General features: G+C 33.6%; 1 protein-coding gene across 3 annotated transcripts in view; it reads right to left on the bottom strand.

Annotated features, from left to right (window-relative positions):
• HGF (hepatocyte growth factor) overlaps positions 1–23,804 on the bottom strand; it is a 67,350-nt gene extending 43,546 nt beyond the window's left edge. Inside the window, exons 1-7 of one of the 3 annotated variants that reach the window (XM_039849070.1) lie at positions 23,671–23,804; positions 23,274–23,400; positions 16,421–16,586; positions 12,843–12,955; positions 11,214–11,328; positions 6,159–6,301; positions 164–284 (exon numbers count right to left, since the gene is read on the bottom strand). In XM_039849070.1, coding sequence (XP_039705004.1) covers positions 164–284; positions 6,159–6,301; positions 11,214–11,328; positions 12,843–12,955; positions 16,421–16,586; positions 23,274–23,361 — 746 coding nt within the window. In that variant the 5' untranslated portion in view covers positions 23,362–23,400; positions 23,671–23,804. Of the gene's footprint in view, positions 1–163; positions 285–6,158; positions 6,302–11,213; positions 11,329–12,842; positions 12,956–16,420; positions 16,587–23,273; positions 23,568–23,670 lie in introns of those variants that run through there. The other 2 variants (XM_039849071.1, XM_039849072.1) reach the window with 2 other exon arrangements.
• Between the last annotated feature and the right edge of the window lie 1,491 nt (positions 23,805–25,295).

Below are 25,295 nucleotides of genomic sequence, written 5' to 3'. Positions count from 1 at the left end.
CCAAGACCAGGTGAGAGTGTAGCCATCGTTCTTATATACCTTATCATAAATCCCTTTGCCCAAGACTTTCCCATATAAAGATCATTTTGATGGCAGGTTTTCATGGAGCAAATAACAGTTTATAAAAAAGAATCATTGGAAACATGGTTTGGTGGTATTTTACCTTTCTGGCAAGAATTTGTGCCGATGTGGCATCTGCTGATCCCAGCGCTGACAAATCTTGCCTGATTCTGTATGATCCATGGGACCTCGATAACTTTCCCCATTGCACGTCATGCATTCAACTGATAAAATTAAAGTATGGCATGTTAATCGTTTCTGACATAAAAATCAATAACACCATTGCTCTTTTAAAAAACAGTAAATCATCTGTTTAGCAAAGAGATTTTTAGAAAATCTTATATATCATTTTAACTTTAAATTTGGGCCTATTATGCATAAAGATGACATAAAATACTCCTTACAGAACTCTTCATATATTTGTAATGGATTTTTGTACTTAATGTCATACAGATTTACCATAGGGCCAGAGTGCTACCTTTCTAATATTTCAATAACTGTCCAAAAGGTACCCAGAAACTAGATATATAAGATAGACCCTCAAGGATTTTCCCTTTGTTGGTCTAAAATGCATGGGATCTCAGTATCTACACTGTCAGTACAATGTTTCTCTCTCAACTTAACCTCCAATCACATACACAGGAAATACACAATTTAAAATGAGTACACATCAATGCCAAAATCAGGACAGGTAGATTGGAGAGACCAGCTTTGGATAGAAATTTGGTACTATTCAAAGAACACAGATATTTTAAAAGACCATATCACAGCTCCTTTCTCTTAGTGAACATCTATGTTGAATAACTAGGCAGGCTTACATTCTTATCTAGTTTAGGATAGAAGTTGACCTACTATTGAACTCCTTGTATTCATTCACTGCTTTTAAATGTATAAGCTGATCTAATTATGCGGGATCTTACTGATGATTTTGTGTGGTTAATTAATAGTTCTCTTCTGGCTGGCCTCATGTCCCACTGAAAACTCTGAATCACATCAACTAGCTGAATAAAAAGACTTCTCAAATGGACAGGTTGATTTGTAGCACAGCAGACATCCTGTGGAATAAATCATTGCTTGGCTTTCCTACAAATCAAGTGAACTTCCCCAAACACATCATTTGTATCTTGTGATTACTGATCATCTAACTTTAGCTGAAAGGGAACAAAGATATCAATGTTTAGTTTTATCTACCAGGATCTAGCCTAATGAGGATTTGTAATAATTTGGGTTATAATATTAGAATAATCACTTTTGAAACTTTGATTTTTATAATCTAATAGGACATTAACCATTAACTTTCCAAAACATGAGACCATTTGGCTTGATCCATTTACTTTTTTTATGTACAATCATGTAGGAACTAAGACAAGGGACCAATTCAGCTTCCTATCATTTGATACTGAGATTCTCCAGACTATAGTCAGTAAGCACTGAATTATAAATGAGAAGGGTTCAAGAGTACATTGATAAAGGTTCTCTGTTTGGCCAAGGTCATTTCCACATAGAAATGCTCAATCTAGATTATGCATTATCACATTTCAGCTTTCCATTTGAATGAAGTATAGATTTATTTAGTTCTCTTTTTTTAAAGACTGCAAGGTTTAATATCCTTGCAGAAAATAGTGTGACATTTATCATTGTTGTATGCTCCTTTGTATTGAATGAAAAAATACTATGATCATACATAAGAGATAAGTAATCTCATATACAATTTCTAATGTCATATAGTACTCAGGAATCAGAATATACATATTTTTATCTCCTTCAGCAAATGCAGTTTATAGGAGTATATCCCTTTCTAATGGGAGTGAATAAAATTATTTTCTAGAAAACTATACTAAGGGATTATTATGAAACATTTTTCTGGACTTTAGAATTTAAAATTTTCTTTTGACCACTTTCCCAAAATGATTGTGGTAGACCAATGCTTCTCCGAACTTTAATGTGAATAAAAAGTCATTTTGAAATCTTGTTAAAGGGCAAGTTTTGATCCAGGGGATTGGGGCTGGGGCATTAATAACAAGCTCCCAGGGGATGCTGATGCTTCTGGTCCTTGGACCTCACGTTGATAGCAAGTTTGTAGATAACTTGTTTTATTCTAAGTTCTAAGTGTTTGACAGTAATGGCTTTTTAGAAGAGAAGATATTTTACATAGTCTTTGAAAGGTGGATGAAAGTTGGATAAGCTATAAAAGGACAAAATAACATAAAATGGTGCAGAAACATAAATTAGTATATTATGTTTATAGTAAAGGCATAATTACAGATTTAACAAGATTTTTGAAAATAATAAAAGTTAGCAAGAATGATGTCAGTTTTTTTGTAGGCAATGAAAGTTGTTGGGCTGAGATTTAAATGTATTCTATGATAGAACTGCGATGCTAAATATATTATAGTTACATATTCTTTGATTATTCAGTACTTTTAACATATAAAAAATCATTTGATCTTTGCAGTGAGGAAAGAAAAAAGTTCACAAAAGTTTTAAGGGACTTACCTAAAACAGAAAATGTCAAACCTGTGCCTGGAACACAGGTCTCCTGACCCACAGTCCAGTTTTCTTTCCATTCTCCCTAATTGCCTTTTTGCCTTACATAATGTTCTCCCTATACATTCATACTTTAAGATAGAGTAATAGCAATAATTTTAGAAAGTCAGTCTCCCTAACTTTTTCTACATTTTCCCAATTACCCTTCACCTTTTTGTATACAGCAATAGGTGACTCTACTATTGGATTTTCAGCTATTGAAGGATGTGGAAAAGGAGGCCATGAGAAAGCCAATAGATTAGCCATCTTATCCAAGGCTAAAAAGTTTGTTATTTTACCAGTGCATCAAACCATCAGGTTGTTCATAAAAATTACCTCAAGAAAGCCAACTTTTAAACTCACAATCACTTTTCAAACTTCCAGAATTCTAAAAATCTTAGTTTTCCCAACTCAAAGTTAAAGCGGTACAAGTAGAAAGCAAGCCTACCTACTCAAGGAATCAGGTGAAATCATGATCTATAAAACAGTATAAGAGGGTAGATTGGCCCTCTTGTTCTATTTACTTCTGGCTTTCTCTATTGTAGCCAATGTATTATTCAACCCTTTTAGCTAGTTCTTCCCTTAAAAACAAAAACAAACAAACAAACAAAAGAGTAAAATACTGTCCCAGATTATATAAACACAAACTAAAAACATGTTTCAATTCATAAGTAGAATAATTTTTTCTATAGTTTTGACCTAAATGATAGCAGAAAACTACAAAAACTACACATAAATTAGAATTAATTTAACATATTTCTCATTGTACTAACCAACTAATTCAAGTATCTCAGAAAAATCCATTCTGGTGATCACTTCAGAAAAATTGAAATATGGATAGTCCCACAAATCCACATTTATACATAATGATTTTATTTATCTTTGTTTTAAAAAATCATTCTCCACACAGAGACTGGAATTACACACATAAACTTTGGCAGTATAATTTGGTATATTAAGTGTAAGGTATTAAGAAATGATTATGGTTTAATAAAATGTATTTATTTGAATATTTGACAACCATTAAAAAGATATCTGTTCCGATGATTAGCGATGGCTTTATTTTAAATCTCAAGCAAATGTTAAAACAAGAAATTGGATTTTATATACCTCAGTTTTCTACAATCTTTCAAACATCAACGGTCCTCTTTTCTTTACATAATTATACAAGATTTTAAATGAGATAAAAGTACTTATTTTTGGAATGCTTGATATATTTCAAAAGTTTAAATTATAAGAAAAATGTTATTCATTGGACATTAGATATCTGCCTTTTATGAACTAAACTTTTAGACAAATTTCAGATGAATATTTAGCCAGGAGTTTAACTGTTACAAATATTTCAAAAATATATACTGTTCTACACATCTTTTTCACATGAACAGTTCAAAATTTCACCACAGGTATTTTTCTTGCTTAATTTTAAGTATACAAAATGATTTGATCATTACTGAGTCATCAGTAATGATGTAACCTTTGAAAATTGGCATTTAATAAATTAATATCCATAGATAGAAATAGCTCACCCATTATACTATTTAATCATTCCAAAATTTGAGGTTTCTCATTCATAATTGTATTTCAATAGGACTTTACATCATATGTAGATTATTTTGTATATTTTATATTATTTTATAAATAACTCTGTTTTTCTTTATTAATGCATTGACAATGCTCCTTATTTTAGATCCTTTTCATTTAAATCTTGGTAAAATATTGTTTACTATAGAGTGAATTTAAATATCACAGCTCAACTCATACTCTCTGAAATATGCTTAGCCTATAGGGCAGGAATTGGTTTACTCTCACAGGAGGGTTATTCTACTACTGTCAGATGTCTAATTGTTTCGAGAAAAAGCATATCTGCAACTGTTAGTGCCACAGTGACCAATAGCATCATGTACCATTAATACCAATGAGTAATGCCTTTTTCCAAGGAGAATGCAATGACCTCAAATGAGTAAAGGATATTAGAGATGTATAACCTAATGAGATAAAAAAAACTGGAAACAGAACTTTTACAATTACTTCTTTTCTAGCATTTATTCTATGTTGCCTACCAGTTCAGATCTATGCTAGTGTATTTTAATGAAGGTTCTTCTTTTAAACCAGGGGATGAAAAATCACATTCTTATATGGACTAAGCAGGTAACATAAATTCTAAGCTGTTTAAAGTTTGACCAAGTCACCTTCCCTTAAAAATGCTTTCCCAGGTCAAAGCAAAACCAGTAACAAAACTCCTTGTAATGACTTTTAACCTCAGAAAACTGTGGTAATGGAGAGTTCCCCAAAAGTAGCTTATTTTCATCCATGTGTAAATTTAAGACAAACATTAATTACAGACTTATTCATACAAAACAGACTTGTTCATAACGTTATCACAGATCAGTTTATTATTTTTAAGAGAAAAGAAAACAATGAAGAAGTTATAGTGAACAGAATATGATATGGAATGGAAAGTAAGAATTTACAAACAGAGATGGAACTGGCTCTAGCACATGAAGTCAAAAATTTTAAATGAACTAACAACAAAAAACAAATTCACCTTCTCCATGACAATTAACCAACAATGGTCTTTTATGTGTTAAATAATCAACCTGATATTAAAGAATATTTATAAAAAAATTTTTCAAAAAAATTTGGTTAATAACAAACAGGTAAGATATCTTACTATAAAAACTGGACAGCATTTCTGCAGACCCCCACCCCCAAGTACTTCAAAATCCTGCTAAATTTCTATCAGAGCTTAAATCATGTTTCATTTGGATTTTCAGAACTTTAGTTTCTGACAGAACTAAAAAGCTAGCTGTTTGGTAGCCAGGTAACTAAGAAAAAATGAAACCACATACAATGCTGAAATGGTTACTCCTCCTTCTTGTCAGTCATCTAGTTTTCCACTGCAAAAGTAAGGACGGTGCCCTCTTATGCTGTGAGAGGAAGTAACAACATAGACGTGGATTTAGGGTGTCTGCCATCGAGACAGTTTAGGATTCCCTGTTTTGATCTGTTCAGATACTATTCTGAATGGTGTTCCAGTCTATGTATCAGATTTGGTTCTAGTCACATTTAGCCAAAAGGCACAAATGGGTATCAAATTCCAGTGACTTGCTTCCATATTGTCTTCAGGTCCATATACCCTTGCCACCCCACTTCGGAGTAGGTTTGACAAAATTTCTGTGGAAGCAGGAGCTGGATGAATAGAGAATTAGCTTTACTCAGAAAGGGCCAAATTTCATTTGGCTCCTTTCAGGTGATGTATGAAAACAGATTTTGAGGTATGTGAGCTCAACACAGTAAATGAAGAAGCCCAAACTTTTATTCTCCCCAGAAGGATGCCTCAGGCTCTGTTGAAACTCAGACTGATAACTCGCTCCATTATTTTGCATTAATCTAGTGATATTCAGGTTTTAAAACTTTGTGTAAAATGCTCAGCTAATTATCTATAGTTGCATTTGAATGGACAACATATTTATTTATTGTGATTTGATTCATTTCTGTTAACCTTTAATGAGAGTTGCAGTTCTACACAAGGGAGGAGCAGAGTGCCCCACACGGCATTCAGGTTCATTTACCTTCTGAACACTGAGGAATGTCACAGACTTCGTAGCGTACCTCTGGATTGCTTGTGAAACACCAAGGTCCCCCTTCTTCCCCTCGAGGATTTCGACAGTAGTTTTCCTGTAGGTCTTTACCCCGATAGCTCGAAGGCAAAAAGCTAGTTTTAAAATGATAATCATTACAGTATAAGCACATGCAACTTTATTTTTGGCCTATCAATTTTACTAATTAGGGGGTAAATTTTTCCTGAAAAAGTAAAGAAATCCTTTATTCTAACTTGGATCTCCATATATATTAACTTGAATTGTCATTTCCATCCATTTTTAAAACATTTAAATTGTATAAACATTTATTCCCATATTCAACATCATTAAGAAGATTCTTCTCTGGTTTTCTAAGAGCCAATCATGTGAGAACCTAATTGACATTGTTTGAACCACAATTTCAAAGTTTCACGCAAAGGCGGCAAGTGATTTAGCAGGGGCTATTCTTAAGAGAGAACTGAAGAAACACTGCAATTGACCTTGAAATCTCACTATTACACTACTTATCTGACATAATTACATGTTTGTTTATTACCTTTATTATGAAGAATAGCCCCTCTATTTTCTGCATAACTGAGAAACAAATTGATGAAGTAATCCAAACAAATGGTCTAGAATCAGATTAAACCTGGACTCAAATTTCAGCTCTCTGGCTTACTAACTGGAGACCCAACAGGTAATTTAGCCTCTCTCAGCCTGTTAGCTTACCTGTACACTGAGTATAACCATAACTTATAACAGCTTATATCTTGTACGATTGTTTTGAGAAGTTGTAAGAGATGGCAGAGTAACAGACAGTTAACCAATGCTTCCTATTACTAAGCACACATCGCTCGTAGTCTTTACTTTGTCATAGTGTAAAACAGAATTGCTATTCTCTTCAAAAATTTTTGTAATTTTCACTGTGACTGACATGGTGCTTTTAGGTTTAGTTCATAATAATTGGCAGGTGTAGAAACTGCAACACATAATCTTCATTTAAAATTTCTAATGCCCTAGTCAGTTTTGTTACCAGCATAAAGTGTTTTAACACAGTATAAGAGAAATCCAAAGCCTTTTTTATTCTTTTGTACTGCTTGTGACATTGGCCTCAGTGATGCTGCATTTGTCTGCTATATGGCACACAAAAAAGTCATGAATAAAGAATATACATCTGTAAGTTACACTAGTAAACACTGTTTTGAAAATCTGGTTACATTTTCAATATTAAGTTCACTTTTTGTTATAAAACTTTATTTTTACTTTTACTGATCTCTGAGTTTCAAATGGTACTTAAAGTCCAAGAATTTTAGTCTCTCAGTAAATACCATACAAATGTGTCCCCTATCCATTGAAGCTTGTAATTAAGAAATAATTTTTTTGTTATGTTGTGACACAAAATGAATATAGACATGCATTAAGTACCAAGCAATATTTTGCAATGAAATTCCTTCATTTGGATATGAAGTTAAGCCTAAGAAATTATACTAGAGTTAAGCCCTAAGAAATTATAAATTATTGGTTAAAAGAATCTATTCTAAGAGACTTACTATTAATCATTTTCAAGGCACCTATTAAGTACTATAAGTGTTATTAAACTCCAAACTATCTTTAGATAAAAAGTTTATAGCCTTACTTCACTAACATTCTAAATACGGAGAAATAAAAATTAGACATTAGGCCAATTGATTGACAAAAATTATAACACAATTAAAGCTCATCATGATTTCACAATTCCTAACAGTTTTAATTTTCAAAGGAAAAAGAAGTCATCTTTCATCTTCATCTTAGCCCCACTATTCCAGAATAATTTAGGACATCTTTTGTTTGTGCCTTTGCTTTAAATTAATTTTCTTTCATTTCTGTCAGTTTTCCAACTTTTCATAGTAAATTTATAATGAAATACTAATTTTTCCTGGTAGAATCAAAACCGATTTTGCTGTATTTTTTCATAAAGAATATATTAATCAAATTTACCTAAGAAAATTCTTCTATAACTCTATTTTGTGAAAAAAACAGTATAGTAGAGTAGTAAGAATAATTTATTATTAATCACAAATGAAACTAATCACTTAATCACTTAAGAAACTAAATGGATTTGGTACATATTAAATGCACACATATATATCTACTGTTTTAGAGATTTTTATTCTAAGCACGCGCACGCACACACACACACACACACACACACACACACCTTTCCAGTGAATTTGTAAAGCCAAAAAGATCTGTGAAGAAGTAGTGAATGAATCAGTCAATGGTTTAGTAGAAAAAACACAAGTCGGAAGAAAGAGAGATAAAGTAGAAATCAAACTAAGATATGACTGAAAGATGAATAAAGTTTTCTCATTGGAGTTAATAAAATGAAAAATGAAGAGAATGGATGTGCTTCTTTTCACAATTCTGTATTAATGCACATCAAATTTCTCTTTAGGGCATTCAAGGTAAAGAACATTTTGGGTCACTTTTTTTCTTTATTCTTTGACATATATGACTTTTTACCCAGATTAACTGGTTTTCCTTTGTGTTCTGAGGTGTCTAGCCTGCTTTTTTTTTAGTATCTTATACTTGACTAAGGAATGAAGTCTAGCCCTATGCTTTTCATTTATGTTCATTCAACAAGTGCTTATGAGAACCTGTTACACCCAAGCCATAGGCTCTGTAATAAAATTGTATTCATATACATACTAGTTTTGGTTTGTCCTTGTTAGCAAGACTTTAAGAGAGATAAGTGAAGAAATATTTAAAATTGAGTTATATCGAAATGTACCTTGAGATATAAATTAGGTCTTTTGGGTGCTAGCCACATTTCTTTTTCTTTTAATATAAACTGTGTTCATAGAAAACTTGATCTATTCCATCATCTACTTCATTAATGAATGCTGGGTGGCCAATGAAGGATAGAAATGTAGATATCAAGTCACCTGATTTTCTAGTTAAGCTTCTGTACTAATTTAATCATCTATCATCATCTTCCTATTAAGCCACTTGTAAAATATTTTAATTTAGGGAATCAACAATAAATCACTCCTCTAGACAAAGACATATATGTATTTATTTTTCCATTTCCCATAAAGTGAATCTTTAGTTAATACTTAAAGTGTTATCATGAAGATATACAAATAAGCTGTTAATTGATGATAATTAAGTGCTGCTTTCTTTGAATTAGATAATTTTTTGATTGATGTATAAGATCCTCTCAGCCCTAAACCTCTATATCACAAGGAAATGTTGCTGGTAAAATAGCTGGTTGAACTGAGAAGCCTGTTCTCAGGGAGATCTATTTCGCATTTATTCCTCTAGTAGAGAATCACAATCTTAGAGAATTTCGGTTGAAATAAGACCTCTATCGGGTCAGTCCAATGCACACTCCTCTACTAGGGAAGGATTGATTTCAAATGTTATTCCTTTGTTCATGAAAAACAGATCTATCTATTTAAATAAAATGTTTTCCTCACTATTCAGGGAATGGCACCATACAAATGCTTATGAGATAACAAAATCAATTATATTGTTTGTTTTTGTAATATAAGGACAATACTGTGTTTCAGAGATATTCGTGTGTAAGTAAATAATTTGGAAAAAGTTAGTTGTTTTCTGTTACTGAAATACTGTAAAGTTGATCAGTTTGGACACATACTAGCTGGTGTTAATTAGGCTGAGATCACAGGTTTGATCCCAGTGTGGAACAAATAACTCTTTTTCTTTATATGTGGGCCAATTAACTCATTTCTGTTTACTGTAGTAAAATCATCTTGCATAATTATGCCTCCAAAAAATGTATGCAATGGAATAAAAAGTGGATTAATCAAAGCAAAGTCATCTCCACTATTGGAAAAAAAAGTCAAAGCATGTGTCTTACTGATACGCTAAGTGTTTCATGCTTTGGGGTTATTAAAAGCAAAGGTTATAGTGACACTAGCTGAACTCAGAATCTGGCCATACCACTTACTAGTTGTACATGACTTTGAAAAGTTACTAAGGCTCTTTGTGCTTCAGTTTCACCATATATAAAATAGAATTAATAAAACCACCCACTATGTGGTTCTTGGGAGAATTAAATGAGATAAATCAGGTATACTGCACATCAAGGTATCTGGCACGTGGTAAAATTAAATCTTCTAATGCATCTGATGACCAGGAAAAGCTGTTTTCAACTACTTTAGTTTCTGTTAAAATTATTTGTGAAATAAGTCTTGAGAATTGTGGCTATATTTAGTTCTCTAGTGGGTAGTAGATATCTATTTTTCTCCTCTATGATGACTAAAAACTTTCAGAGTTATGAGCTTATGGATGTTATGTTTACTCGTCTTTAAATAGCATTCATCTGTCATAAAGAACACAATTCTTAAGTGTAGACATTTAATTCCCAAGGAATGAGAAGTTTCTCTAGCCATTAAAAAGCAGGTGAAATGGAAAAGCTGGTCAATCTGGGGCAAGAGTTTTTAGCAAAGGTTCTCAATTTTGACTGTACTTTGGAATCATATGGGGAGTTTAAAAAAAAAAAACACCGATGCCCGGGTTTTTCCCCTCAAGAGTTTCTGATTTAATTAGTCTGTGTTACCACCTGGGTGGTAGGATTTGTTAAGGGCTCGTAGCAGGTGATTCTAATGTGCAGCCAATGTTGAGAACTACCATGGTTAAAGAACATCCGGCCCCTAAGTAAGGTCAGAATGTGATCTACTTCTAATTTATCACAGTCAACCTCTCCACTCCAGCTGCACAGTGCTGAATCTTCTCAAAGGCAAAGAGAGAGGGAAAACATATCTTTTTTTAAAAATTGCTTTTTCATTATTGCTTCACTAACATAAAGATCTATAAATTGAGGTTTTGAGGTAAGATAATGTTAGCCACATCTTAATGAAAAATTTATTAATCATTTGCTAAATATCAGTCATGACTTCACATATACTTTGGCCTAATACAATTCAGGACCGTTGGCTTTTATTACAGAACTGTAGGATTATTATGAAGGACTAATGTGAGGTTGGTAACACACATATAGAAAAAGAAAGTCTCTATACTCTCTTCTTCATGCATTCTTACCTGTGTTCATGTGGGATCATGGAATTCCAGGGCTGGCATTTGATGCCACTCTTAGTGATAGATACCGTTCCCTTGTAGCTACCTCCTTTACCAATGATGCAGTTTCTAATGTAGTCTATCAGAAGAAGCAGAGAAAAACGTTATAACTATGTGTAACATATGGCTATAAATATGAAAAAGAAAAATAAAGTTCTGTTCAAATCTTTAATAATTAATGCTTGTAAACTATCTCAAATTATATTGAAATGTCTTGCCTAAAGCTTCTACTAACATATTCAAAATAACACATTTCAGAATAATCTAAAACAAACAAAAAAAGACTACTGAGAAGTTTTAATTTTGTAAGCATATACTTGGATAACTGCAGAGATTAGTCTATGTACTTAAGGTAGATTAGTCTCTATATTCAACTGGCCAGGCAAATTTAATTTAGCAGAATCATTTGCTCAAATATGCAGACCATTTTAAGAAAATATTAAAAACAAAATCAAGTGATTTGTAAAACCTATGTTGAATCCAGAAAGTTACTTTAAGATAATAAAAATAACTAATTTGTCTTTTATAAAATTGTGTGTTTTTGTATATGCATATGTATGTAAGAGGGAATTACATTATTATTTTTTTCATATTTTTTGCTAACATTTCAGCTGCTGAATTATAGAGCAATCAAACTGAAACAGCCACGCATTTCTACCAAATAACAGTATTTGATACAGTTCCTATCAAATACAATATAGTTGTTAGCAACCTAGAAAATTGAAAATGGTCTTATACTAGGTTATAAATTATGTTGAGGATTTGTAGAATTATTAGTGTACATAAAGATCATCTTATTTTCTACCACAAATTAATTTTAATTTAATTTAAACATCTACACCATTAAAAGAAAATATCTGTGCATATTACCAAATACCCCAATTTAATATGACAAAATGTAATTTAAGAAAACATTAAAATTGAAATAAATACTATTACTACAAATACAGCCCATGATTATTATTTTTGTGATGAGAGATTTTTTTTCAATTCATAATTAGTTAACATTCTTCAATTATGTTATTGAGATACTTTTGAACAAAGTAAATACCTGTGGCTATAATATTAAACTATCAAAATAGACAAATTAATAAATAATATGGTCTCAATTTTTTAAAGGTTATAAAAATATAACTAAAACAAGATCCAACTATTTTTTCAAAATCTCCACATTTTTTAATTATCAGCAATCATCACTATAATTTAGATTAGTTATCAAAAGTTGTTAAAATTTGAATTACTATAGTAAGCTCAAAATTTTCTATGTCTTAAAATAATAACTTAAGGTGGCACTTTCTATAATGACTTGGAGAATACCAGTTCTAAGAGCATCCCATAAAAATAAACAAAGAGGAAAGGGATAATCTAATTATGGGAAGTTTGTGAAAACTTCTCTTTTATCAAAAGTAGCATGCTGAATATCATCAAGGTGCTTGTGTTATCTGTCTTAATGGATGAATTGATTGCATAACAGAGCCAGCATATATATATAAAAAAATAAAAAAAAAATCAGTGAGAAAGAGCACTGTGGCAGGAAATTACACATATTTTACATTTATTTCATTATGAAATATTTAGGGAGAAGCCAGTTACCTTTGTTTTCATAGAGGTCGAATTCATGGCCAAATTCTTTTTTCACCCCACTTGACATGCTATTGAAAGGGAACCAGAGGCATCGTTTTCTTGCTTTATCAAAAACAAAGGCCCTGAAAAAACAATCCCAATGAAAAAAAGGAATATTACTATTTATACAGTTTTTAAAGAATGGGGACATGGCTTAACCAAGGAGGGCTATATAAACATCTTTTTAAACCAAAGGTTAAATGCAAAAATCTCTTAAGCAAGAATAGTAAAGTACTCAATAAAATTTTCAACATTAAATGTTACCATTTCTTACAATACAAGAAATAATGTTGGAATTCTGAACTGTTTTTCTTTTATTAAGAAATGGTATTAAAACTTCTCGCTATGTTCATGCTAATTACAAAACCACTATGTAAGAGTACCTAATTAAAAAAAATGAACAGATTTTCTAAAAATAAGGATTTTTCACTTCCAGTCCATATATTTTTGAGAACAAATAATCTTGTAATTACAGATATTTCAAATTAGTCATTTATTTCTAAGTATTTTGACAACTTTTTAATAATTTTAAATAAAGGGAAATAACTTTTATAAAACAAATACAAAAAAGACATACATTAAAAAATGTTTTCCCTACTATCTTATATGTTTTATTTATTCCATTTTATTCTATATCCAAAACTTCAAAAAATTATCTTCACAAAGTTTGTGCTTTGATTTAAATATAGATAGTTTGAAATATCTAACTATAAGAACATTTTACAGCTGAAATAGTAATTAAGAGCAAATAATAAAAGTATATTTTTACAGCTGTGGCTCAATAACTTGATAAGAGAGAATTGGCTAATAGATTTGAATTTTGATCTGGTAGACTGAAAGCTTATGGAATACATGTTAAATTCCTTATTTCCCTGTAGGAGAATTTCGGGGAGAGGGCGTTAAATGACTTTGAAAGCATAGTTATTAGATAAAGAACACATATAAAAATAAAACTAAACAAACATCTAAAGAGAAGTTTTAAAGTTACAGAATCAATAGTCTGCTATTTAACTTCATGTTCAAATAGAAATGTACCACACATACATAAACTCCTTTTCTACATGGCTTTGATAGGAGATCACCTTTCAGGTAACTCATGAGCCCCATCAGAAACATGCAAGATTTACTTCTATGAATACAAATGTGATTTCATCTGGAAAGTCGGGGAGAGGGTTTTCAGCATGCTGATTTCATTCACTCTTTTCTCTCCTTCCATTACAATGCCATATTCTCTCAGAAAATATCATTTTACACTTCCATAAGGACTGGATCCAAGGTGTTAAATTCCATGAGTGGCATCTTCTTTTAAGTTTGATTTTAGAAGTCTTTATCTTAGCCTTATTTTATTATCTTCATTTCAAGAATTTTCTAGTTTTCTAGTTGTTCATGTCAGGTAGGCAGTTCCAGTACCGCCAGTTAGCCATGACTGCAAGAGGAAAGCCTCCTATTTTCTTTTCTTGAGCCAATTAATGAGTAGTAACTTCTAGAAGAGCTTAGAATTAGGCATTCTGGTCATCCTTCCTATCCAGCAAAGAAGAATTTCATTCTCTATAAAATCAATATTGTTGATCCCTTCTCAAGAGAAAATAGTGTTTGAAAATATTCCACCCCATGCCCACGCAATCACAGATGCTTTCACACAGCTTTGTTGTATTTTCCAAACATTTTTCTATATTTGCCATTGTTTTCCAGTGAGTCTAGTCCATGTGACAAGTCTGAAAGTAGATCCTTTAATTCATTAATAATCTAATGTCAAAGTATCATATTATGTCCACTTAATTCTGAATAACTAATATGTTCGATGATTCCAAACACATGTGTATAAAATATATATATTGGCATAGATGACTGAGAAAGATGACACAATTTCTGGGCAGAAGAACTGTGGCAGTACACAGGTATTATTACATGTGGTTTTCAGTATAGGTTGCCATAATTTGGAGACTAAATTTAACTCAACAAGACTATGGTAGAAAAATATGAAACCTCATTTACATGGGATATGTAAAGATTTATTAATCAAGTCACATGTGTTCTCCAATGCAACAAATTCATATTAGTTTCTCCTAAAGGAAAAGATGTTTTGTTTTGTTTCATTTTGTTTTGCTTGTTTTGTTTGTCTTGTTTTTAATAGGCATAAGGCTGACTAGTGTGAAAATAGAAACGTGGCAACACTTTCGTTATTTGTGGATACAGTCAGGAGAGTGTATATTCAGATTCAAAGTTGAAAACCAAAATGAGGTGTGGTTCTCCCATTCTTTTTGCCCCTTCCAACCCCAAGAGGGGAAAATACAATAAGTCCACCCTCCTCAGGTGCCAGAAAAACACCTCCACAAGTCCACACAGCTGAGATGCTGATTGAGAGTAGTTTTCTCTAATTTATTTTTAACAATCTCAAGGCTTTTACAGGAAATCAGGTAAAGAAACAGAATTATTATAGGAATACCCTTGCCAAGAAATATTTCCCTGAAAGTGGCAGTTTGTCTATAAAAATACTTCCAGAGGAGCTGTAAATGAAAAGAAAGGAGATAATCTCTCCTCCCACTACATCTGCTGAAGACCTTCTCTGACACTGCCCTTTCCCCTCAGGCCCATAACACTCATTTCTCTGAGAAAGGCAAGATGAAATTAGGACTGTTTTCCATGACATTACTAAATCTATGTTTATGCTATGTGTCATGACCCAAATGTAATACAGTAGAATTTAAAATTCACAGGATGTCATGCCCAATCCTGTAAAAAATGGGATGAAATAGGGAATGAAAGGGTGTAAAGTGAGTAGAGGAGAGGAACCGTTTATGAAGAGCTAGGAAACGCATTTTCTTCTGGCAGTTCAGGAAACTATTCAGATGAAGTTGTCACCTTAATGGGCCCAAACTCCAACTTTCATCCTCTGGGATCACTGGCAAAGTAGTAAGGAATGCTTCCCTGTGTAATCGCAGAGGGACTTTCAAAAGATAAGAAAACTCACTCTTTCAGTCCTCTCATGCCTCTTTCAATAACCCCATCACTTTTCACCTAAACTTCATCATCACTACCTCTAACCTCTTTTAAACAAACTCTGCTGCTGACACCAATCCTTCTAGTTTTTAATCTAATCCTCTCAACACTTTTTATTTAAATCCCTAAAGACAATGACATAAGTTGCAGTAAATTTTGGCTGTTGCCCAATTTAGATTCTGAAAATTCTTTCACTCCTCTTGCAAGAAAAAGAAAGAAAATGTTTACTCTGATAGAATATTTTAAATGTTAGAGAGATAAAAGTCACACTAGTTGAATTTTAGTTCCTAAAGTTCAATTGTTCATAAGATGAGAAAACATAATTTCCATAACCAAAGCCACTATAGATTCTAAAAGATATCAGTTTATATGCACTCTCTTACTCATACTTCTATCTACTGAGAGCTAAGTCTTCTGTTGTAATGAGTTTAAAACTAAAGTCAAGCTTATCATTTAAATGACAAATACATTGAATAAAAAAAAAATGATGATAATGAATACATGTTATATTTTGAAAATTATCCTAAGAACAAAATGAAGCAACTTACTTGCAAGTGAATGGAAGTCCTTTATTCCTAATACATCTATTGGCACATTGGTCTGCTGTGTTCATTTTTTTTGTTTTTATCTTCAGTAACGAGTCTTCTTTATGTAGAGTAGTCTTTGCTGACTTTTTAAATTCATGAAGTGTGTTTCTTCTTTTCTTCTGTCCTTCTATTAATAAAATAATTAAAAAAAAAACACAGGGAATAAGCTTTTAAGGCTTATGTTTAAAAAAATGTCTTTACAGATCATCTATAAGATAATGATTTTATCTGACAACATACTAGAGCTCCAGGGGTCAGGGATGGAGGAGGTAGGGAATGACTTTCTCAGATAGTTAAGAGCAAGAGAGGAATATTGTAATCACTGAAGAATAAATAACTTATCATGTAGAGTCACTCATCTATCTATATTCTTTCATATGAGAGATGTTTTTAAAAATTAGGACAGAGTTCACTCTAAAGAAATAAATAACATGATATTCTCCAAATAGTATGAAAGCAAGTACCAGGACATATCACATCAGGCTCTATAATTAAATTTGCCATTTCCTTCTATAATTGGTTCCTATGTAAGTTATAGTATTAATTAGATAAGCCAATTCAATGGCAGGTGAGAAATTTCTCACTAAAAATGGTACAGTGAATAAATTCTTCTAACTTGCTCTTTAAAGTATTTCATACTATTCATATTTTAGCCTTTCTCATTTTCTACATAATTGTTTTCTGTGCTTTGGGACACTATTTCTTAGTATCACTGAACTGTTTGTCTTGAAATCAAGCCAAATGCTGCAAATCAAATGTATGTAAAAATTCATCCTTTAATATCATTTTTCTTCATGAAAGTATTCTACAAGGCCCCTAGATAAGCATAAAGCTTTCTATAAAAGATCTGAAAACAGAACGAAAACATCCTAAAAGGCTTAATCTAATGAAAACTTTAGAATATCAAGAACTCGCTTCTTTATTCTCAATCTGCATAGTTACCTGGTTTCTAATGATGATCACCATCTTCTCCGTCAAGATCAAATGTCTAAGAGATTGCAGCTATTGCACAATCAGGGTAGATGTGATTGTGGTCCTCCCCTGCCTCTCAATTCTTTTAACTCTCTTATAACAAAGGTAGTAATAATATATTCATTTTTAAGATGCAGAAACCAAGACACAGGGAAAAACTCATCCCTTAGAAGATCTCATTCAAAACTCAGCTGCCTCGCTTCAGAACTCCCACTCTTAAACACTCATGATGACATATTAATCTAAGAATTGCTAGGAAAGTATGTGGAAATATGGCTTGTAAATATTTTCTGAAGATTTGGTTTAGAGCTATCAGTAAAGAAGAAACTTGGACAGTAGAACAGGAAATGCACTCCTAGTCTTATATGTATGGTAAAATGTGTCAAGAAAAGAAGTTAAAACTTTTGTATAGAAAATTTGGAAATACGGCTAGCAGAGTGAGGTACCAAGACTGGCATTATACTCTTAAGTTTGCCAGCAACCACTGTCTCCGGTTTGTGTATTAACAGACGGATGCTACTCATTAATGTCTATCCTAACCTGAAGCCCACAATAAATAAGAGAAAACATGAAGTCCTCTAAATTTCTGGTTCTTTATAAAACTTCAGAACACAAGCCTCAAAAGACTGGTACTAATTTCTGTAATTATGTTTTCATTTTTTTAACTTTTCCTTGCCCTATAAGATGGGATGGCTATGATATAACAGATATAATTCAAAAGACATTTTAACATTGAAATTTAATCAACCAAATAATCTATCAACATGTTTTTTATTGAGTGTGGAACAAATGCTTTGCATAACGTTGGCAGACAGATGATAATTCTGGCATTCCTATTGACTTGCCAAATGACTGTTTAATTACTTGAAATGCTAATATCCCAATAACTCAATCTTAAACATGAAAGTTATAGTTGAACAAAAATAAGATATTTAAACTATAATCATTAAATAAATATTTGAAAATCAATTTGGATAAATATTATGAATATGCAATGTTTTAGTTTTGTTTTTCAAATTTAATTCTTAATTTCTGACCTAATGTGTGATATTCATTCTCCCAAGCAAAAATATGGTATAATTTTTTTCAAATTTTGGTTTCCACCACAGAACTATGTTAATGAGAGATGTTTCTCCATTAGGAGGGTCTTCTTTTGACCTTAGAGCACTATTTCTAAGGTTCTGTGAAAACAGCATAATAATCTGATTTCTTAGAAATAAATAGTAGTTAAAGATGCATATCATCTATTAAAAAAAAAACTGTCCACCAAAATGGAATAATTGTACATATATTTCTCAAATAAATTCTGTTAATTAAAAATATAGAATTAAAATTGGCCTCATTTATAATGTATTTATTATACATGTCTAAGTGAGAGAGAAGAGCATAAAACAAGATCTAAAAAGTCTAAGACAAACATTAAATTCAGATATGTATTTTACTAATTATGAACTAAAATAGAACCCCTGGTCGATATTCTGGTTTCTCTTCTCAATAACATGCACTATGAAAGCAAGTATTGAGGACTACTGTGGAGACAAAAGGTCTCTGTGGGATTGTTGGTGGAGTTTTTAATTCTACAGCTCCTCAGCTGTCCTATTGAAATGTGTTAATGTGTGGCTGTACCTCATAAAAATAGTCTACTCTTGTTTGCTGATAAATTTTTCCATCACTACCTTTCATCTAAAGATCAAAAAGCATTCTGAAAAGCAGATAAATCTATAATTTCCCTTTACTAGATAATAAATAGGAGTGAAAAGCTTGTCTGCGGCTACAAAGCTAATCAGAGGCACTCGGAACCAGATACCAGGATTCCCTTTTCACTATGTATTTCTCATGACTTAGAAGCTTTGCCTTATAATGCAGTCATTTCTACTAGGTCAGTAACTAATTACTCAAAAATGTGAAGTTCAAGCTAGTTGTACATCATGGAATCCACACATCTATAAAATTAATTCCTTCTTCAATAAAAGAAAAATTCAAAACAGAAGCCATTCAAAAACAGCATCTGAAAATAAAATTCCTTTGCTGAAAATAGTTACAACTTTCTCTTCCATATGTATTAACAACTGATGCTTGTTTTACTGAAAACAGTTAAAAGACTAGCTTAATTTGGGAAGAAAATCAAAAATATCTTTGGATCAGATTTTTCCCTACTATTTTTTATGCATGACTGTTATCTGAAGTTTATAAACAAAATATTGAAATGAAATCAAAGGGTGAGAGATCACTCCAACTTTGTCATGTTTTCCCGTGCTTTAAATTGCAACTCTTTTTTCCTCTTCTCCCAGTATGAGAAAACATTATGGAAGCTATATTTCCTGAAGAACCTGAAGTCCCTATTTTAGAACTAAAATCATTAGGATCTTAGTGAAAACCTACAAACAGAGAGTAGGGTCAAATGTATCAAGGTGCTTGAAAAAAGACACATTTCTCCCTCTGGTCCCTGGGCCTCACACTCATTTCTCTCAATACCTCATATATTTTCTTCTCTGAATGGACTAACCATCGACTTCAAAGGGAAATCATGCAAGGAAAGGATTTGCAGGGTGTGGAAAGAAGCAGGAATCTGACTCCACATATTCCAAGTAATTTAGCCACATGATTAGTGATTAACAGCTCGAAGTGGCAAAATGTTAAGATGAAAGTACACAAATAATTAATGGAAGGGAATGATTGTGACTGGAGATTGTAAACTTCTCAGAGACATGAATCATAAATTCTAGTCTAGATTTTCACTGCTAATATCTAGGACTTGGATTTCACAATCATCTCTCCTTCTTTAAAGAAGGTGACAATATCGCAAATAAAATGTCGAGAAGAGTCATGTTGGATTTAAATCAAATGCTGGTATTTGAGAAGCAGCATAATAATCTCCTCCAGAGATTTACAAAAAGAACTGATGTTCAATACAAGATTAGGGGTCTCCCTAGGTAGTTCCCTCCTCTTTTATTCCACTTCCTTGTTCAATATTTCACTGGTACAGAAGCCTCCTCCTGTTTCTGTCTACCACTCTCCCTCCACACAGCAACCAAATCAACCACACTGAAGTACAACTTCTGTCAACTATCTATCTGTCAACTTAAAAACTTTCAGCAGCTGCCTGTGATGTTCAGGGTAGAGTAGTTTAGCATGATTTTCGCTGCTTATGCATGCATGCCATCCTATCTTCTCTAATCACAGTTCATACTACTCACCTCTCAGGTACTCAGCATACCAGCCCCACGTGGTTACCTGTCCTTCCTCACTTCTACACCTACACTTTGTGTTCCCCTGACTTTGTTACTGACTGTGTGACTACACCTTTCCATGCTCAACTTGAGTACCATATACTCTCTAAACTTAGTTTGACCCTTTAATCTAAAAATAAATTCCACAGTAAATAGTATTTCTAAAACCAAGTTTTTCTTATATTTCTTAGCAAAATAGATTTTTTAAAAGGCCATTTCAGTTGACTTCACCGCTGTTGGTCTCAGTATAAATAAATTGTTTGAAAAAAGAAAACCCACATATTTCATTTACATAGCTTTGGATAGGAATCTCAGCTCTATCCCTTGATTAAGATAATAAGATAATTAAGGTCTTTAACCTCAGTTTCCTCATGTTAGATGAGCCCCCAAATGCCAATCTTATTAGAATTAAATAAGATTTCTTTTTAGAGCTTGGTCCATAACAGTTGCTCTGTAATGTAGGTTTCTTTCTCATTTGCTCATCTTTATACCTGCCCCAGGCTCCTGGATACTAGGTGCTCATTTAAATGCTTCTTTTGTTACAGGGGTTGGATATCTGTTTCCACTGTAGGTGGGGAATTGCTAGAGGGTAATTCTATGTAGACCACTTCTATAAGAATGGCTTGGGTCCATTATATTGAATATTTCTTAGGAAACTTTTCTATAAATTATCTCCATATACATGCTGCTCAAAACTGGTTGTCACCTCATTATACTATCCACTTCTTTTCCAACATTGTGTTATTTTACAATATGTGCAAATATAGACTCATAAGATAAATCAAAAAGTATAACTGAAGCAAGTAATAACCACAACGAAAAATCTAAATGTTAAATGATAAAAAAAAGAACAAAGTTTTTTTTGGTATGTTTTAAGAGGGCTAACCATGTTTTGCATTTTGAATAATGTTATTAAAAAAAAAAAAAAACTACCAAAATATACTTGCCACCCAAACAAAGGCAGACCTTCTTTTGATGACAATTTTAGCGTTATCCACTTCAGGAATTATTCACAGCATATCTGTAATTCCCAATTGGCCTCCCTCGCCTGCCAGCACGCTCTTGGGCTACATTTTCCCTATGCTCAGGAAACACAGTCATTCCAACATTAGCCAAAGTGAAATATAATTACGAATGTATATCTCCTGCCAAAACTTAGGAATGCATGCCAAAAGCAAATAGACATTGTCTATGGTTGATCTACTGTTTGGGTTTTCCACACTGTGTTCCCCTTGCATTAACACAGATGATTTCAGGTAACCATATTTTACTTCTGACCATCAACATTTTAATCCTGAACAATGAAAGCCCTCAAAATATTATTTCAATTTATGCTCAAACTCCCTTAAACCAGCAATATCTTATAAGAATCTATTTAAACATGACACATCTCAAAACATGATAGACTGCTTGATTGAACTGACTTCTTTTTTACCTCTTCAGAAATCTTACCTAAATGTTTCCAAACTGACCCTTCTTCCCACACAGTGTTGTTTTCCGAAAGGGCTACTTCACAAAAATAAAGGAAAGCCAGATGGATTGAATGATTTCTTGTCATTTAGCAAATTCTTGATGTTTTCAGCACTTTTATTACATCAGAAACTAGATCAGAAGTCTGATGAATTTCATATTTAACGTATCTCAGAAGGTATAGCCAGTTCTCTGTTTTAGATTATAAAATGGCCATGTCTACCATCTGGGCATTTCTTCCATTCTTGTCTCTCCCTGCGCCCACCCATGATGCTCAGTACCTTTTCCCGTTGGCATCCCAGCCACTACAATGATAATACAACCAAATGCAGATGTTTCCTCTTGCCCTGATAACACAGAAGAAACCTTCTCAAAGCAGCAAATGAAATCTCTAAAGTTTCAGGCAATAGTAACTCTCAAGCAACTCTTTCCTTCCCTACCTGTAAATTCAGGAGAGAAAATGAGAAATAGAAAGGAGAAGTTCTGTAGTGTTAATCAAAGTCACATAATTTTTGCCTTCCTAACACTGCAGTTTCAAAAGGACAGGCATTCATGTCCAGGAAGAATGAGATCTTAGAATTCTGAGAGGCTTTCTCTTTCATTTTTATAACGTGCATATACTCAGAGTTCTATCTGCTTTCTCCAAATAAAAACCTGTATAAAGTCATAATTTGGCTCTGAATGTTGACTGAGTGATGGTGGGTAGTGGATTATCATGAAAATTATCCTCTGGGGAGGGGGGGGAATGAGTCCCTACTCTACTGACCATCACTCTCCCCTGTTCAGACCAGACCTTCTATTCAGCTTTAAACTTGTCCAAACCAGCCAAGTTCCAGCTAGTGTTAGCACTTCACTCCTATCCCACAGTCCACAGCTATTAGGCTAATTGAGAAGGGGCTGGCTCAGTAGGGGGTGGGGTGGGGTGGGGGAGACTCACTGAGGGGATGCTAATTATCATTTTAAATGCTTTGCAAATATAAATAGAATATCAAAGGAAAGACAATGAGACATTTAAAAAAAACCCATACCACATACTGAGCTAAAAAAGGATGCTGGAAATAGGGTAAAGAGAGAGTGTTAGAAAAAGGAAAGGTTAGCAAGAGAATTAAAATAATGATAATGATAAAGAAGAGACAACTAACCTGCATAGGGGATGGCGATGGGAAGCAGCAGGAGATGTAGGAGGACCTGCTGCAGCAGCAGGACTGGCAGAAGTTTGGTCACCCACATGGTGCTGGACGCGCTGGCGGATCCCACTGGAGGAGATGCCTGGGTGAAAGAATCCTGTTCCGACTCAGTGCCTAGAAGAGCCAGTCGGCTCTGAGCTGCTTTTTATTGCGATGAGCTAAGTTTGTTGTGTGATTAACTGGAAAGATCTAGGTCTGAACTCCCTCTTACGGTAAGAAACTGTTTAACAACAGCCCTTTACTCTCTCCTACCCCCCTCCTTTCCTCACTACCCCTCCAACAACACCAAACAGATCCCAGCTCCCCGCCCCCCCCTCCACCCCCCCCAACTCTGCTTAGGAAAGAAACTTACAAAGAAAAGGTCACCTGGCCTGAGGCCAGCTTCAATTTGGAAGCTCGAGCTCCAGATCCCAGTGGCTCCTATCCGAGTAGGGAAGGGAGGAGCAAGCCTCAGCCCAATAGCTAAATCAAGGCACAAGCAGAGGACCAATTCGCTAAATTTAAACAGAAAAATACATGTGTTTACATATCTATTTGGGAAAAGAGGAAGGGGAAGCAGCATAAGAAGAAAGCAAAGAGCTGCCTTTTGGTCAAATGTGCCTTAGCTCCTGATCTGTCTAGTTTCACTGCTGGAGCAATCTAGGGATTCAAAACACTCACTCAAGTTTCCTAGACTGTAGGAGACAGGGTGGGAGGGGGAGGCAGGTGGGAGGCCCAGCGCAGGCAGATCCAGCCAGGTAGAAAGAGGTTAGGAAAGAAAAGGGTGTGGTATTGTGTGGTAAAAATAAATAAACGAGCAAAACAAAAGCACCCACAATGTCATCTGGGAAAATTGCCCCTGCCCAATGGGCTCTTTTTTCAAAAGCTATGCTAAGCTCCCCCAGAAATCACAAATGTACCCGAAATGCATAAAAGAAACTTGTCCGATCTGGGGTCTGGGATAAAATCTGGTCATGCTCTCAAAATGTCTAAGAGATCGGGATTGTTCACTGCTTGTTCCTGACAGTTAAATGTAGTATGGACGATCTGTCCTTTTACACATACTCACACATACATGTCTATATAACGTACATCTATGATGTGCATACCTTCTAAGACAAATTTTCACTGGAAATCTCTCAAGCTGTTTCAATTCATGAATAACGTATGGACTTTTCTTCTCCAGCTCCATCCCCCTGCATTTGCCCAGCAGCCTCCCAAAATCTAAGTGGAGGAACAAAGAGCTTGCTGGGGCGGGAAGAGGTGGGGGTCACCTGGACAAGACTCGTGTTTGTAGAATCTTTGTGAGATCATTGCCCAGAACTCTCATTTTATTGAAAGGATTTGTCTATGCACCTCTCCAGGTGATGCTTTGATTACTTTAGGCAAGTGCTTGCTTCATTTTTAATGGATTTGTGAGGGATAGTTGTCTCTGAGATGAGTACAAGTAGGAACCAGTGTCTATGTAAATGAGGAAGGGAAAGTGAGCATAATGTGAAAATGACTCTGCAGCAGTGTACTGCTGTACAGAAGTGGGAGTGGGCAAGATGAAAGCCATCCACAGAGCAGGCTTTCCTCCTTGTACCACTCTCATTCCTCTTCCTCCAGCTCTGCCTACCCTCACCTGCAGAACAAAACCTAAGGTTGTGGGCTAGCTAGAAAAGCTGAGGATTAAGAGAAATACTTTTGAGGAAACCACTTTATATTTTTTCTTATTGTTTATCTTTCTCTTTGATTATTTTCTCCTTAAATAAACAAAACTGAGAAAACTTAAAAACTATTTGTCAGCCTCTCCCTGGTGTTGGAAGATAAATTTTATTTCCCTTTTTATTTTTTATTACATTTTTTGGAAAATCTCAATTTCAGTGTATTGCCTGACCATGATCCTGAATTGTCCCCATGATATCTCGTGTGCTTTATTAAGGATTCAAACTCTTTTTAAAGAAGCTATATTTTTCTGTAAGTAAATTCTGGTAGGTAAAGAATAAAGACCAGTTT

Source organism: Pteropus medius, unplaced genomic scaffold, assembly GCF_902729225.1.
Source record: "Pteropus medius unplaced genomic scaffold, Ma_sr-lr_union100, whole genome shotgun sequence".
Taxonomy (NCBI): domain Eukaryota; kingdom Metazoa; phylum Chordata; class Mammalia; order Chiroptera; family Pteropodidae; genus Pteropus; species Pteropus medius.
Note: the sequence above shows the minus strand (reverse complement) of the source record. Positions and strands in the feature narration are given on the sequence as shown.